The 14,073-nt window shown below is 55.7% G+C and overlaps 1 protein-coding gene across 1 annotated transcript; it reads left to right on the forward strand.

The window, feature by feature from the left end:
- Positions 1-3,103: 3,103 nt before the first annotated feature.
- P2RY2 (purinergic receptor P2Y2) lies at positions 3,104-13,716 on the forward strand. The gene is made up of 2 exons (XM_018077124.2): positions 3,104-3,135; positions 10,262-13,716. Exon 2 carries the CDS (start codon positions 10,265-10,267, stop codon positions 11,339-11,341), a length of 1,077 nt encoding a protein of 358 aa, XP_017932613.1. The 5' UTR covers positions 3,104-3,135; positions 10,262-10,264; the 3' UTR covers positions 11,342-13,716.
- Positions 13,717-14,073: the final 357 nt, after the last annotated feature.

The following is a 14,073-nucleotide window of genomic DNA, read 5'->3' on the forward strand; positions in this document are numbered from 1 at the left end:
ATCACACAGGGCACATTTCTGCCTCCCATTTAGGTGGCTGGGCATCTTGCCACCCAAGAGACCACGAGAAGTGATCAAGTCACGTTGGATCAGGGCATCAGTTTTCGCTGGCACAGATTTAGATGAACATTCATCCTCTCCTCTCCCACCAGCCAATGCCAGGCAGGTCTGCAGGCTCAACCCGACAAATCTGCAGACATTCCATCCTTTCTTCCACTAAGACTTTAAAAAAACAAGCAGTGAAAAGAGATTTGATAGATGTCAGCTTGTCTCAAGCCCTTCTGGTGTCTCCCTGCGGGTTTCAGCTGCACCCATGGGTGCAGCACAGCAGGGCTCTGCCGTGGCCACCCAGCTCCTCCCATTCCTGTATCACATTCCTCCCCACTAGTCAACATGGAAATGTTTTGAAAGTGTCTTAGAAACCTGCCCTGCTGCCAAAACAGCTGAAAAATGAAGCCGTGGAGGGAACTGTGGGGCCGCTTTCCAGGTCGGCTCGCACGGGTCTCGCCGCCGTGTTCTGCTGCTGCAGCTGCACAAATCATTCCCTTCTCAATGGGATTTGAAACATCTGCCTCTTCCTTTGGCTTCTTTGAGCCGCTCTGGAGCTGGGAAATGGAGATTTGGGGGCAGGGAGGCTCTTGGTTTGGGTGCCCTGGGTAATAGGTGAGCGTCGCCTGCATGAAGGGCAGGAATCAGGAGGGTGGGTCAGGGTGGGCACCCTTCACCCTCCTCCCATGTGCCTCCTGCCCAAACGAGTGGGAAAAGGTGAGAGAAGGCAAAAGGAGGGAAAGGAAAGGCTTTTCCTTGCAGTGGGCAGTGAGGCTGGGAAGCTGCTGGGACTTCAACCAGGCTTGGAAAAGGTGTGATGGGAAGAGGACTCTCCAGGGGACCACTTTCCTGCTCCAAACAAGCTCTTAGAAAAACATCTCCTCTTGCCTGTGGAAGCATCCAGCAACCAAAGCACTCCGGAGGTCGTGGCCATAATTAATCACCCTTGGAGATGGAAAAGGCGCCTTCCTCTTGTTTTTGAGCCTTTTGGCTTCATCTTGTGGTGGAAGATCTGCGGGTGTTCAGCCCCTGGAGGACCAGGCTGGGGGAGACGGCGCCAGGCAAGGGCTGCTGAGCAGCAGCAACCCCCCCACGGGTCACAAACAAGCCTCTGGAAATCATCCACAGCTCCATCCATCACCCCTGGACATAGCCCCTCCTTCGGAGGGAGCCGGGGTGAAGGATTTGGGGGATGAAACCAAGGTGCTGTGGGCCGGTTAACCCAACCTTTGCCCAAGAAGTGCTTCCCAATCCAGGAGAGCTGGGTTTAACTGGGCACCCAGGGCACTTCACCTCACTCAAGAGCTCTGCCCAGGCATCTCCCTCTGCGCAAGCAACGAGCTCGTCCTTCCTCCTTATCAGCCCCAAATAGCTGCGACGTGATGTATTGTTTTCCCTCCTTAAACAGATTACGTCAGAAGGAGGAAACGGGCATATTTTTTTCCCCTTCTTTTCTGGCATGGATGTCCATCAGCAAGATCTGTGCAGCCACGTTTCCGTGCCAGGCCTTCATATCCTCCTCCTCAGCCGGCTGCTGCTTTCTGCTGCTGAATAATAGATGGCACTGGTGCCCTTCCCCCTCTCCATCGGGGGCTTTGTGGTCCTCTCCCGGTCATAGCTGAGGAGCCCCTCCATGGAATGAGATCCAGCTGGAGCAGGAGGATCTGGCTCCCACCCAGGGCCGCAGATGGGGAATGCAAGGGGGAACCCACGGCCATGGAAAACAATGGGGCTCGTTCTCCAGCCCCAGCCCAGCCAGGGAACCTCCAGCACCCCCCAGATTTGGAGGTTTGTCACCCAGGTGAGTGATCCCCACTGGGGAGGTAGGGTTGGACCTGGCCATCGTCCCTCGGGCAGCAGTCACCCGCAGGGAGAGGGTGGTGGCCCTCCAGAGCTTCCTGCAGCTTCTTGGGAGGCTGTGTTGTGCCAGGACACAGCAGGGACAGACTCCAGAGATGATATGGGGGGTATGACCTCCCAGCTCACACTCACAGAACCCAAACTTGATATATTTCCTAGAAATTTAGGGCAGGCTACAAAGGTGGAGGTGGGGGCCCTCCACAGCCTCCCAAAGCTTCTCGGGAAGCCTTGTCGTGACAGGGATAAATGGAGACAGATCCCAGAGCATCTCCACAGGGTGTTGGGGGGATATGGCAGACACAACCTCCCAGCTAACACCCCCAGCACCCAAACTATTTCCTAGAAATGCAGGGCCCTTGAAGGACTTCTCTTCCACAGGATGGTCCAATACCCCTTATGTTTCTGCAGATGTTTTGCATCCCAGCAGAGGGATTCGGACAGGTCTGCTCCTCCCTGAGGGAGCTGGAGCCCCGTTTGTGGCTGAGCCCAGCCCCCCGCAGTTCCCAGGAGAGCAATAATAAACAAAGCCCTTTGGAACACCCATAAATTGCTGTTCAGGAGTTTGTTTCTGCCTTTTTTCGGTATCGCCGTCCCTGGTCCCGTCCCCGGGGGGGTATTTGGGAGGCAATCATCCCTCTCCAGTGTCAGCCCTTGGAGGACTGACATTCCTGGAGGATGGGGGGGTTCCTGCCTTAGCCCGTATCCCGGTCCCGTTCCCGGGGGTCAAGGGAGGAGCGGTCGGTGCCCGGTCCCGCTCCCAGCCCTGATCCCATCCATACTCCCATTCCCGGCAGCGGGAGCGGGGGGCTCCTGCTCTAGCCCTAATACCGGTCCCATCCATGGTCCCATCTCGGCTCCTGTTCCGATCACAGCCTCTGCGGGGGGTGTCCCGTCCCTGTCCCAGCCCTAATCCCACCGTGTCCCCATCCCGGCAGGAGCACTCCTGTCCCGTCCCGGGGGTGGGGGCGGTCCCAGCACTGGTGGGGGCGCCTGGCCCGCGGTCCTGCCCCGTTCCCAGTCCTGTTCCCGGCAGCCGGAGGGCGGTGCGCCCCACCCCCGACCCCCGTCCCGGTCCACACCGCGGCGCCGCACCGGACAGAGGTAAGCGGGCAAGGAGCGGACCGGGCATGCGCTGCCTCCGCCGCCTCCTGAGCGGGGCCATCGGCTCCGACCCCGGCCACCGACCGGCACGACCCCGCACCGGACCCCCAGCTCGGCATCGCCCGGGTTGAGCGCGGTGGCAGCGGCCGGGGGACAGTGGGGCACAGCGGGGAAACTGGGCACCATGGGCGGGACAATGGTGCGACAGGGAGGCGACGGTGGGGAGCGGACCCCGTGGTCGGGTGGACGGGACGTGGGTGGGGACACACGCACAGACGGGTAAGACGCACACATGGGTGGGGACACGCCCACACTCATCGTACACGCTATGGGTGGACACGGACACACGGAACGCCGACACACGGGAACCACCGACACACGGACACACCGACACACGGACACACCGACACACGGACACACGGACACACCGACACACGGACACACCGACACACGGACACACCGACACACCGACACCAACGGTACACACGGGATCACACCGACACACCTGACACACCGACACACCGACACACCGACACACCGACACACACGCACACATGGGGTGGCACTTGCTGCAGGGTGGGTGCCACGGGTGCCAGAGAGTCCCCACGCACCCAAAGTGGGGAGCGGGACACTGCACGGGCAGAGCCGACCCCCATTTCTCCTCACATTCCCACAAACTGCCTGGACTACCACTCAAACTGCCCCAAAAACCCCAAAAATGCCCCCAGGCCGGGGGGTGGGAGCAGCAGCCCGCGCCGAGCCGCTGGCAGGAGCTGCCGAGCCGTGCACTCGAGGAAGCTAGGAAGCTCCTGCTCCCTTTGCTCCTCTTGGCCTGATTCATTTGATTTTTTATGCATTAATTCACGATCATCTCTTTGCCGCTTGGTTTCTCCCCTCCCGGGGGAATTCACTGGCTGTTTATCCGGGATTTCCCGTACACACCTCTGCTCAAAGCCGTGGAGCTCGCTCCCTGCTTGCTCCAACGTGTGTTTTTCCACCTCTTTGCATGCTTGGGTCCCTCTTTAAACTCTTTAAGGGTGTTTTAATTTACACTGGAATGGGTGACGCTCTGATTTCAAACCCTTTGACTCCTTTTAGCAGCTCCTAACCCCCAAAACGCCCTTCTTTCCCCCCAGACACCCTTCTTTCTCAGAGCTGGGCACTGCCTGGCATCACTGCAGGAACAACTTTAAGGGCAAAATGTCAAATTTCTCCTTCTGTTCCAGTTTTCTTATCGGGTTCTTGCAAAACCCATTTGGCAACCCACTGCCTTCCTGTGCACGAGGTGAGGAGCAGCAAACCCTGCTCTTGTGGGGCCACTGACACTGGGGGATGGTGCCCCTGGCTCAAGGTCACTGCTGCCAAAATTGGGCTCTTTTGTACCACCAAATTCCTCTTATTTCTACTCAAGCAAAGGGAACTTCAGCCTCGACGCCTGATGGGTTAAGGAGGAGACCCCTAAATATGCCAAGCCTTGAAGCACGGCCGTGTTTTGGAGTTTAGTGGTTTCTAAAACCCCCAGAAGTATTTTGGACTGTCATGGCACTGAGTGACTTTATCCTGTCTCTGCCCAGTGCGATTTTTATCTCCGGCTCTTGACATGGAGCCAAAGCCATGAATAGTTGGCCGGCACTGGAGCGTGCTGGGGCCACACTGGGCTCCCTCCTCCCTGCTCAGCACCCCTCAGGAAACCAGGCCACAGAGCAAAGACCCTGTGGCTTCCATGGAGGAGAAAATCATCCCCCAAAGTCCACCCCATGGCGGTGCTTTGGCTTCCCAGCGACTCTGGTGCCGTGGTGGAGCCTGATAATTGTGTTATCCGAGGTCTCTGGTTATCTCCCAGAAGTTTGGGGTTGCCAGGGTGGTTGTGGGGTTACTGGGTGGCTCCCTTGGGCTGGTAGGTCTCTGTGGAAATGTAATTTCTCCCAGATATGGAGCTTGGAGGGGAAAACAGTCACCAAAAAGCAGAGGATTGATGCAAAGTGGTCCCACGCTCGTCTCCGGGTCCAGCTGTTGCTTCCTTCAGCGAGCACCAGAAAATCATGGAGGGCAAAACCAAAGCCAAATTCCTGGTATAAACACCTCCAGGAAGCCTAAAAGATGCAAGTGTCCCGTTTTTCATGTGCAATAAATAAAAAGCAAGGTCTGGGGGCTCAAATAGGATCCTCCCCCTGTCCCATGGGATGCTGCAGCACCTCCTGGGGAGAAGGTGAAATAGGGATGCAGGGGTAAAGCAGGCAAGGAGCATCACCTTTGCCAAAGCAGGAAGGAAGTGTTGATGGAGGGATTAAATATTGACCTGGGTTGATGTTTGCTGCCAGCAGGATCCATCCCCAGAGACCTGCCGTGCTGGGAATCAATGGGATTGATTTCCCAGGGTGGGGACCGAGGCAGAAGGTTTTGGTACCACCTGGGAAGCAAAGGTTGGAAGGGGGATTGATTCAGAGAGGAATTCAGGGAGTTTCTTGGGGGAAAACAGAAATTTCCTGAAAAAATCATTTGTCCCAAAGCAAAACATTTTATTTGACCTATGAACAAAACCATAAAGTTGTTACATCTTTTATCCAAGCTCCCTTTCCTCTTTTGAGCTTGGCTCAAGGTACTGAAAAAACCCTCCAGGAAACCAAAACACTCCCAGAAAAATACTTTTCATGGAGAAAACTAATTCAACTCTGCTGTTTGTCAGCGTGGGGACAGGAGGGGAAACTGAGGCCTGTGGCTGCTTCCTGGGGACAGCTCCATTTGTGGAGTGGAGGTGCCCTCCAAAGGTGAGGGAAAGAAGCTCGCATCCTTTGCGAGCTTAATTTGGGAGAAATGAGGGGTTCTGGCTATTTTTGGGGTGGAGGAAGGGGTAGGTCAGACCCATTGGGGATAAAAGAGGGACATGCCTGAGGCTCCAGGCAGGGAGATGGATAAAGCCCCTGAAGCTGCTTGGGTATCCTGGAAATGGATCCTGGAGGTACCTTGCCTTGGGATCGCTGGAGAGAAGCTCTGGGAAGAGCTGGGGATGGTGGCACTGGGACAGCAGGGGGTGGTGGCACTAGGAGAGCTGGGAAGGTGCCATGGGAGAGCTGGAGATGGTGGGACTGGGACAGCAGGAGGTGGTGGAACTAGGAGAGCTGTGGATGGTGGCACTGGGACAGCAGGGGATGTCTCAGCCCATGCTGGCTGGAGTCAGCACGGAGGAGGAAGGCTCTGAAGGTCAGCGTGGCAGACAGGAGCCCAGGGGAAAGGGCAGATGCCAACCAGGCAGTTTGGGCAGGCTCAGGTTTCAACCTGGTCCCGTCTCTCCTCTCCAACCCGCCGGGCTCGGGGGTGTCCGAACGCGCCGCCAGCTTGTGTTGGGTCATGGAGGGTTTGACCACAGTCCCAGAGGAGGGAAAAACCATGCCAGGTCGTTTGCTTCCCAGGGTCCGGAGTAGCTCCTTTTTTTTTGATAAGTCCACTAAATGCCTGTAAATTAGGGCAGGGAGAACACCCCCACTCTCCTGGTGTCCCTTGGAAAGGAGGTGGTGGAGATGTGGGAAGTGGGTCTCGGTTTTGACCTCCGGCGGGAAGCGACCGGAGCTGTGGCAGGACAAAGGGCTGCATCTGTGAGGTCCTGCTGGTAAATTAATCCACGTTAATTATTTGGGAAGGTCAATTAAACCTCATCAACCCCCGCCTGTGAAAACGGATCCATCGCAGCCGTCATTTGGTCGGGCTCGGATGTCTTTAGGGACTTTGCTGCTGCTGGCAGGTTCCCCAGGAATGGATGGATGGTGACCACTGGGATGGCACTGGGAATGCTGAAAAATGGGGCACAAATCAGGATTAAAGCCTCTGCAATTCAGTGTCCAGCCCGTGGTCCCTTTCTGCTGGCCCGGGGTGCTGCCCGTGACCTTCTCCAGTGACAGCTCCCTCCTTCCCCATATTGACTCATCCCAATAGCCATGGGAGATACTGTTACAGGGGCATTTTGGGATGCTGACAACACATGCACATGCCTGTGGGGAGATGTACTGCAGGGCATGTGGCCTCCAGGGCACGGATCTGCCCAGGCTCCTCTTATTACCGGGTTCTTCTCCCATTCACTACCAGTTTTCTGGGAAAAAAACCCCCATGTCCCATGGGATTAAACATGCTGGAGAGAGAGGTGGTCCAGGCATTGCAACCAGGTCCTTGGAAAGGGCTGGGAGACAGGATGGAGCAGATGCAGGTGGTTGTCACCTTTGGGGAATGATGGGAGCATTCATCCTGCTTGGCATCCTCAGGGATCGCTGTTGCTTCTGCCCTCCCCTGTCCCTGCCGGGGGCTGGACGTGTCACTGGCAGAGCTGGTGTTCGTGCCATCCAGCCCGTGGGCAGTAAAGGGCAGCTGCCAGTGCCAGCCTTTGTGCCTTCACATGCCTTGGCTGCCCGTGTCCCCTCCGGGTCACCGTGGATGCAGCAGAGCTGGGATTGAGGGGGTGGATGCAGCCACAGGCCCCGCAGACACAGCAGGTTTTGTCCTGAGCATTCTGGGCAAAATGAGGGTGAAAAATGAACAAGAAAGGCTTTTGCATTTCCAGAGGGAAAAGGAGGGAGAGCACGACAGCGGGGACAAGGCTCCATTCAGCCAGAGAGCCCCATTTGTGTTGCTCCTTGTCCTGGAGACGGAGATGGGCGACGTGGCACATCCCTGGCTCCTGGCACATCCCTGGCTCCGTGGTGGCAGCCAGAGGAGATTCCCCACCTTGGCTTAGGGAGGGGTTTGAAACACCTTGTATGGTTTTCTGCCTCAGGAGCCTGTGGGGAGGTGGCTGGAAAGGGGGCTGAGCTTGTCCCCATCAGTCTGCAGGGATAGAGGGGGTGCAGATGGAAAGGCACAGAGAAACCCCTGCAAGGCTGCAGCCTCTGGAACCCTCCGGAACCCTGTCATCCTTCCCTGCATCTTGTGTGGCTCCTCTCGGCCACGGTGGCCTCTCTGACCCGTTTAATCTCTTGCCATGTCTGTGGGCAACCTCTCTCTGCCTGGCCACAGATTTGCAAAGCTCTGAGGGAAGGCAGGAGTTGCGGAGAAGAGCAGCTGGGAAGTGTTTTGCTATCTGCCTGAGCGCTGTTAACCCTCTCCTTCCCCAGCCACAGCCCCTCTGCTGAGGGCTCGAGGGAAGCAGGATGGGGCCAGAGATGATCTGAGGGCAGGAAAAGCAAAACCCTGAGGCCAGGACAGAGCAAGATCAGTGCTGGCTCCTCGTGTTCATCACAGAGTGTTCCTAAAGTTAGATTTGGGGTTTTACAGATGTTGCAGATGTACAGGGTGTTAGCATGTGTGTGGTTTCCACTCACATCCCTGGGCAGTGGGAGCCTCAGCCAGTGCTCTTTGTGGTCTGCTGGGAGGGGAAAAGCAGTTAAATGGGGGGAACAGCAGCAGGGATCGTGTCTGTGCCACTTCTGGACGGGTTTGTTCCAGTCTTTGGAACAAGGACTGGAGTGTCCCCTTGTGATGGGCTGGAGGCATCACTTCACACCTCCTCCATCAGCTCAAGGTGCTTTTCAAGGAGTGAGAGATCAACCAGTTTGGCAGCTTCCAGGAGACTGTCACTGCCTCCCTCCCTGCAGGATCTGACCTGGGGTAGGGGCAGGAGAGCTCTGGATCCAAACCAAGTCATGAAGTCATTACATCTTTTATCCAAGCTCTCTTTCCTGTTTTGAGCTTGGCTCAAGGTACTGAAAAAACCCTCCAGGAAACCAAAACACCCCCAGAAAAATACTTTTCATGGAGAAAACTAATTCAACTCTGCTGTTTGTCAGCGTGGGGACAGGAGGGGAAACTGTGGCCTGTGGTGTTTCCTGGGGACATCTCCATTTGTGGAGTGGAGGTGCCCTCCAAAGGTGAGGGAAAGAAGAGAAACACGGATCCTTTGCGAGCTTAATTTGGGAGAAATGAGGGGTTCTGGCTATTTTTGGGGTGGAGGAAGGGGTAGGTGCTTGTGTGGGAGAAAGGGCCTGGCCAGGCTGTCCCACAGCACGGTGGCACCAGGTCAGAGCTGAGAGGGCTGGGATTGCTCCTTTCCACCTAAAATCGTAGTGAGATTTGGGTCAGGGCTTCTCCTGTCCAACCTTTTCTCCTGGTCCCTGAGCTCCTGCCCTGGATCCATCTCCCTGTGACCCCCCGTTTCCACAGCTTCCCGTAACAGGGCACAGCGCTGGGATCGGGGCGGCCTCTCTTACAGGAAGGGAGGAAATGCATTTTCCTTTGATTCCTGAGTGATGGGCTTGCTCAGGGATCGGGTGTCAGCTGGGTCCAGGGCTGTCCCCACACACAAAAGGGCCCTTGTCCCTCCTCACGCAGACACTGCCAGACTCTGTGTGTCTGCAGAGACTCTTTCAAGTCCATTTTCCTCCTCTCAGCTGATCATTCCCGTGCAGAAACCATCTGGGATGCTGGAGAAGTGGGTCTCAAGGCCAGCAAGCAGGACCTGGGAGCTGGTCACCATCAACCCAACACTAACCCTGTTAAAACCACCCTCACCAATAACAGCCAACCCAGGCAAAGCCCCTGTGATGGTGAATCAACCCTTTGGCAAGGTTTGATTACAGATGTGGGGATGTTTCCTCTGCCAGAAGGAGCTGAGGACCTCTGAAATCAGGACCAGTCCCAGGGATTGCTCCTGGAAAAGCACAGCTCCACTTTCTTGCCCTCTCTGCCTGGGGTTTAGTAGGACCCAATTTTCGTGGTGCTCAGCTGAGTCACTCTTCGTGGCTGGTTAAACACATAATGGAGCATCTTTCCTGCTCTGGGATACAGGAATCCAAATTTCTGTGGGAACCTGGTTGGAAAGGTGGACTGGGACATTGAACTGAGCCCGGGATTTGTTGGTGCACCTTAGTTCCACCTCTGTGCTCCAGATGCAAAACGAGGTTAAATAAAGCTCCCTTTTATCTATTTGACCATCAATCCTCCATGGCAAGGACCACCTCAGCTGTGTCAGCACCCAACACCGCGGTCCCTGTGGGCAGGTGATGAGCTGACAGGAGGCACACAGGGCCAGTCTGGAGTCATTGTCACTTGCAGAGATGGCACTGCCAGCTGTGCTTGTGGGTCGCTTGGGGACAGCAGCAGCCAAGCATTGATGGCAACCTTGGTGGGAGGAGAAGGGAAGGGTGTAGGAACAGTAATAATGACCTCCTGGACCTCCTGGCGTGTCACAGCACTGTGGCACTGGGGTGTTCTCATCTAACCCCCCTCACCCAGGGAACGTCCTTATGGCCTCTTTGCTTTCCCCTCCAGGGCAATGGCGAACCTCACGATCCCTCCAGACTGGACCAGAGTCACCAACAGCTCCTTGGACCCGGGTGGCACAGATGACAACCCCTACAAGTGCATATTTGATGAGGACTTCAAGTACGTCCTGCTGCCCGTCTCCTACGGCATCGTGTGCGTGGTGGGGCTCTTCCTCAACCTGCTGGCCCTCTATGCCTTCATCTTCAGGATCAAGACCTGGAACGCCTCCACCACCTACATGTTCAACCTGGCCATCTCGGACACGCTCTACGTGGTGTCACTGCCCCTCCTGGTGTACTACTACGCCATGGGAGACAACTGGCCCTTCAGCGTGGGCCTGTGTAAGATAGTCCGCTTCCTGTTCTACACCAACCTCTACTGCAGCATCCTCTTCCTGCTCTGCATCAGCGTCCACCGCTTCCTGGGCATCTGCTACCCGCTGCGCTCGCTGCAGTGGGGGCACGTCCGGCACGCCCGGCGCGTGTCGGTGGCCGTGTGGGCGGTGACCGTGGCCTGCCAGTCGCCCGTGCTCTTCTTCGTCACCACCAGCGCCAAGGGCGACACCATCACCTGCCACGACACCTCCAGCAAGGAGCTCTTCGGCCAGTTCGTCATCTACAGCTCGGTGATGCTGGTGCTGCTCTTCTGCATCCCCTTCCTCGCCATCATCGTGTGCTACTGCCTGATGGCGCGGCGGCTGCTCCAGCCCACGCGCGGCATCTCCCGCCTCTCCCGCTCCAAGAAGAAGTCGGTCAAGATGATCATCATCGTCCTGGTGGTCTTCATCGTCTGCTTCCTCCCTTTCCACGTCACTCGGACCCTGTACTACTCCTTCCGGAGCTGGGACCTGAGCTGCCAGACCCTCAACGCCATCAACCTGGCCTACAAGGTGACCCGGCCCCTGGCCAGCACCAACAGCTGCCTGGACCCCATCCTGTACTTCTTGGCAGGGCAGCGCTTCATGAAGTTCAGGGGGAACAACGTGCTGGGGAAACCCCACAATGAGGTGGCACTGGGCATCGTGCCTAACAGCCACCTGGGAACCACCAACGACACGGACACGTTATCCAAGGATCTGAAATCCTAGAAAGCCTGGCTCTGCTCCGGCAGCAGGAGGGTTTATCCCGGGGGTGGAGGGTACTCAGGATGCTCTGGGGCCTGAGGCTTTGGGTGTTTGCAGTGCCTGGCCGAGCACCCGCTCCAGTGTGGACCGCATTCGATGTGCTCCTCTGCTTGTTGCTGTTCCAAATGTATATTTTTCGGGAAGATGAAGCTGTGGTTCCACACACAAACCCTGGATCTCTGCCCCTTCATCCAAATCTGCCCCTCTGTTGGGGCATCTCCCCACCCGTGAGGCTGGGTGACCAAATCTGCTAAAAAAAAAATCACACCCTGAATGCCTTAAAGCATTTCTTCTAAAGCAAAAACGCTGTGTGGGAAAGGTCCCCCCGAGGAATTCCACCTGCCTGTCTCCAGATCTCCTGGCACAGAGGCAGCAGGAGTTTCTCTGTGCCTTGGCAAGGGAGGAAAGGCTTTGGGTCCATGAGGAGCTGTGGTTCTGCTAAACAGGTTCACGAAAATGTCGGGTGCAAATATCACTGGGAGTGGGAAAGGGTCTCCCAGGGCTTTGCATCCCTGAAGAAATGCTCTCCCGGCTTCAAGCCCAGGCACCTGCTGGCAGAGCTGGGAGGGGACTCCTTGTTTCTGTCCAAGGGCTGGCTTCCCATGAACAAGGGTGCTGATGGACCTTCCACCCCACTGGAGTTCACTGGCACCATCAAGCAGATCCCCCGTAGGTTTCTCCAGTGGGACCAACATCTTCCAAAAAACCCATTAACGCTTCCCAACAGCAACATTCGTCCTTTAAAAGCTTTTAGGAACCTTTCGGACCTTCCTTCCAGCTGCTGGCTTTAATAATCATCTCCAGCTCATTAAAATTTAAGGTGGGCTCTTCATGGCTTGTTTTTAACCCCCTCACTGGTGGCTCGTGTTTCCAGCCAAGGGGCAAAGCCCAGTGTTCATCCCCTTGGTACTGCCACATCCTCATTGCTGCTCAGAGGTGACCTTTAGCAGCTTGGCATGACCCAAAATGCTGCCCAGATGCTGCTGTCTGGTCTCCCCATAATCCCAGTATTCCCAGTGCTCCGCTGGAACCGGTCAGCATATCCCTTACAGACAAGGCAGACCTTCCCTAGGAACTTTGGCAGTGCTAAAGCCTGGCTTGAGGAGCCGCCCCGGTAAGCGTGGTGCTAAGTTTAACCCAAATCCTGTCTGGATTTGGCCTTGCATCCCTCATCAGCCAGGACAGTTCAAAGGAAGAAAACCTTCACAAAACACTTCACCAGGAGGTCCACTTGGTCTTCCCCTCAGTAATTGTTGGGTCGGAGAGCCAAGAGCCCCAGTCCATGGTTTCCTTGCCATGAGGGTGCTGATTCCTCACCCCAAAAATGAAAATTGCTTCGTGGCTGCAGCACTGGACGAGTCACGTTTTGTAAAAGCTATATTTTGGGAGTAGACAAACACATTTGATGTTGGTTTAGACCAAAACCTCAGAACTCTCCTCAGCTTCTCCCATCCCCCTTTCTTGTGAAGTGGTCTGGTGGAGGCAAAGGCACGTCGCGGTTCTGTGGGATTGGGGTGACTGGGACGGGTCAGGGTTAACTGGGAGGTTCCTGCGGTCCCACCTCAGAGGAGTCACAGTCCCATGGAGGGGTCTCATCCCACCCAGCACTGCCACAACCACAGGAGGCAAAGGAGGGCTCTGTGTCAGCTCTGAGAACCACCAACAAAGGTAAACGGGACATTTTTAGGGTGGTTCACCCCACACTTGAGTGTCCTTCAGGCTCCGATTGGGTTAAGACACGACTTGCACCATGGCAGCACCTTTTTCCTTGGGGCCTGTGGAGGGAGCTTGGCTTTGTGGGGAGGTCATGGCGTGGTCGCTGGGGCGAGACAAATCGCTGGGAGAAATGAGGAGAAATGAATTCAAGGGGAGCACTGAACTGGGACAAACGTTACCCCAGGCCAGGTCTGGCCCGGGCTCCTGCTCTCACCCAAAAGCAGCGCGAGCACAGAGTTCCGTGCTCGGAATAATTCAACAAAAACCCGCTCAAAGCTCCAAAAATGGGCCCAAAGTTCCTGCAGTCCCACCTGGAGATCCCACCTTTTGATGCCCAGCTGGCATCAAACCACTCCCCCTCGGGCAACACAGCCAGTCCCGTCAGGGATGTCCTCTGTCATCCTGATCCTGATCCCTGAGTGCCACTGAGCGGTTGGAGAGGTACCAGCTGGAAATCTGTGCCTAGAAACATTTTTTTGTTGTCTGTTTGTAAAAGTGCTAACTTATACTAAAAAAAAAAAAAGAAAAAAGGTGAGTTTTATGACAATGTGACTGTATTTTTATTTTTGTAACATGCAAACACCTCGGATTTCTGATAGTAAATGAGTTTATTTCTATGAGCACTCTCCTGATGTCTCCTCTGATGTGTGCAGAGATGTTTCACTCCACATGCTGGAAGCTCTTGTTCTCAAAGGCTCCTCACCTTCCCCTGCAGACTCCAGGAGGAGGTTTCCTGACCTCACCACAGCCCCCATGAATAAACACATTTTGTTTCCCATTGCAGTTTGTCTTGGTCCCCAGCCTGGGACAAGGCTCAGGATACGCTCAGCTCCACTGATGAATTTATTGCAAACTGGGATTAATCACCTTGGAATCTGCTCAGCAACGATCTGAGCAGCTTGAACAGGAACTTCTGTGGGATATGGATGATCTCTGGAATTGTAATTTTATAGAAACCCACTGCTTTGTGCATCCCTGGA

Source organism: Manacus vitellinus, unplaced genomic scaffold (assembly GCF_001715985.3).
Source record: "Manacus vitellinus isolate BGI_N305 unplaced genomic scaffold, ASM171598v3 scaffold_35_pilon, whole genome shotgun sequence".
NCBI lineage: Eukaryota > Metazoa > Chordata > Aves > Passeriformes > Pipridae > Manacus > Manacus vitellinus.

Bases quoted from the DNA above. Each gene is read 5' to 3' on its own strand.
- P2RY2 (XM_018077124.2), top strand. From the start codon at position 10,265: ATGGCGAACCTCACGATCCCTCCAGACTGGACCAGAGTCACCAACAGC.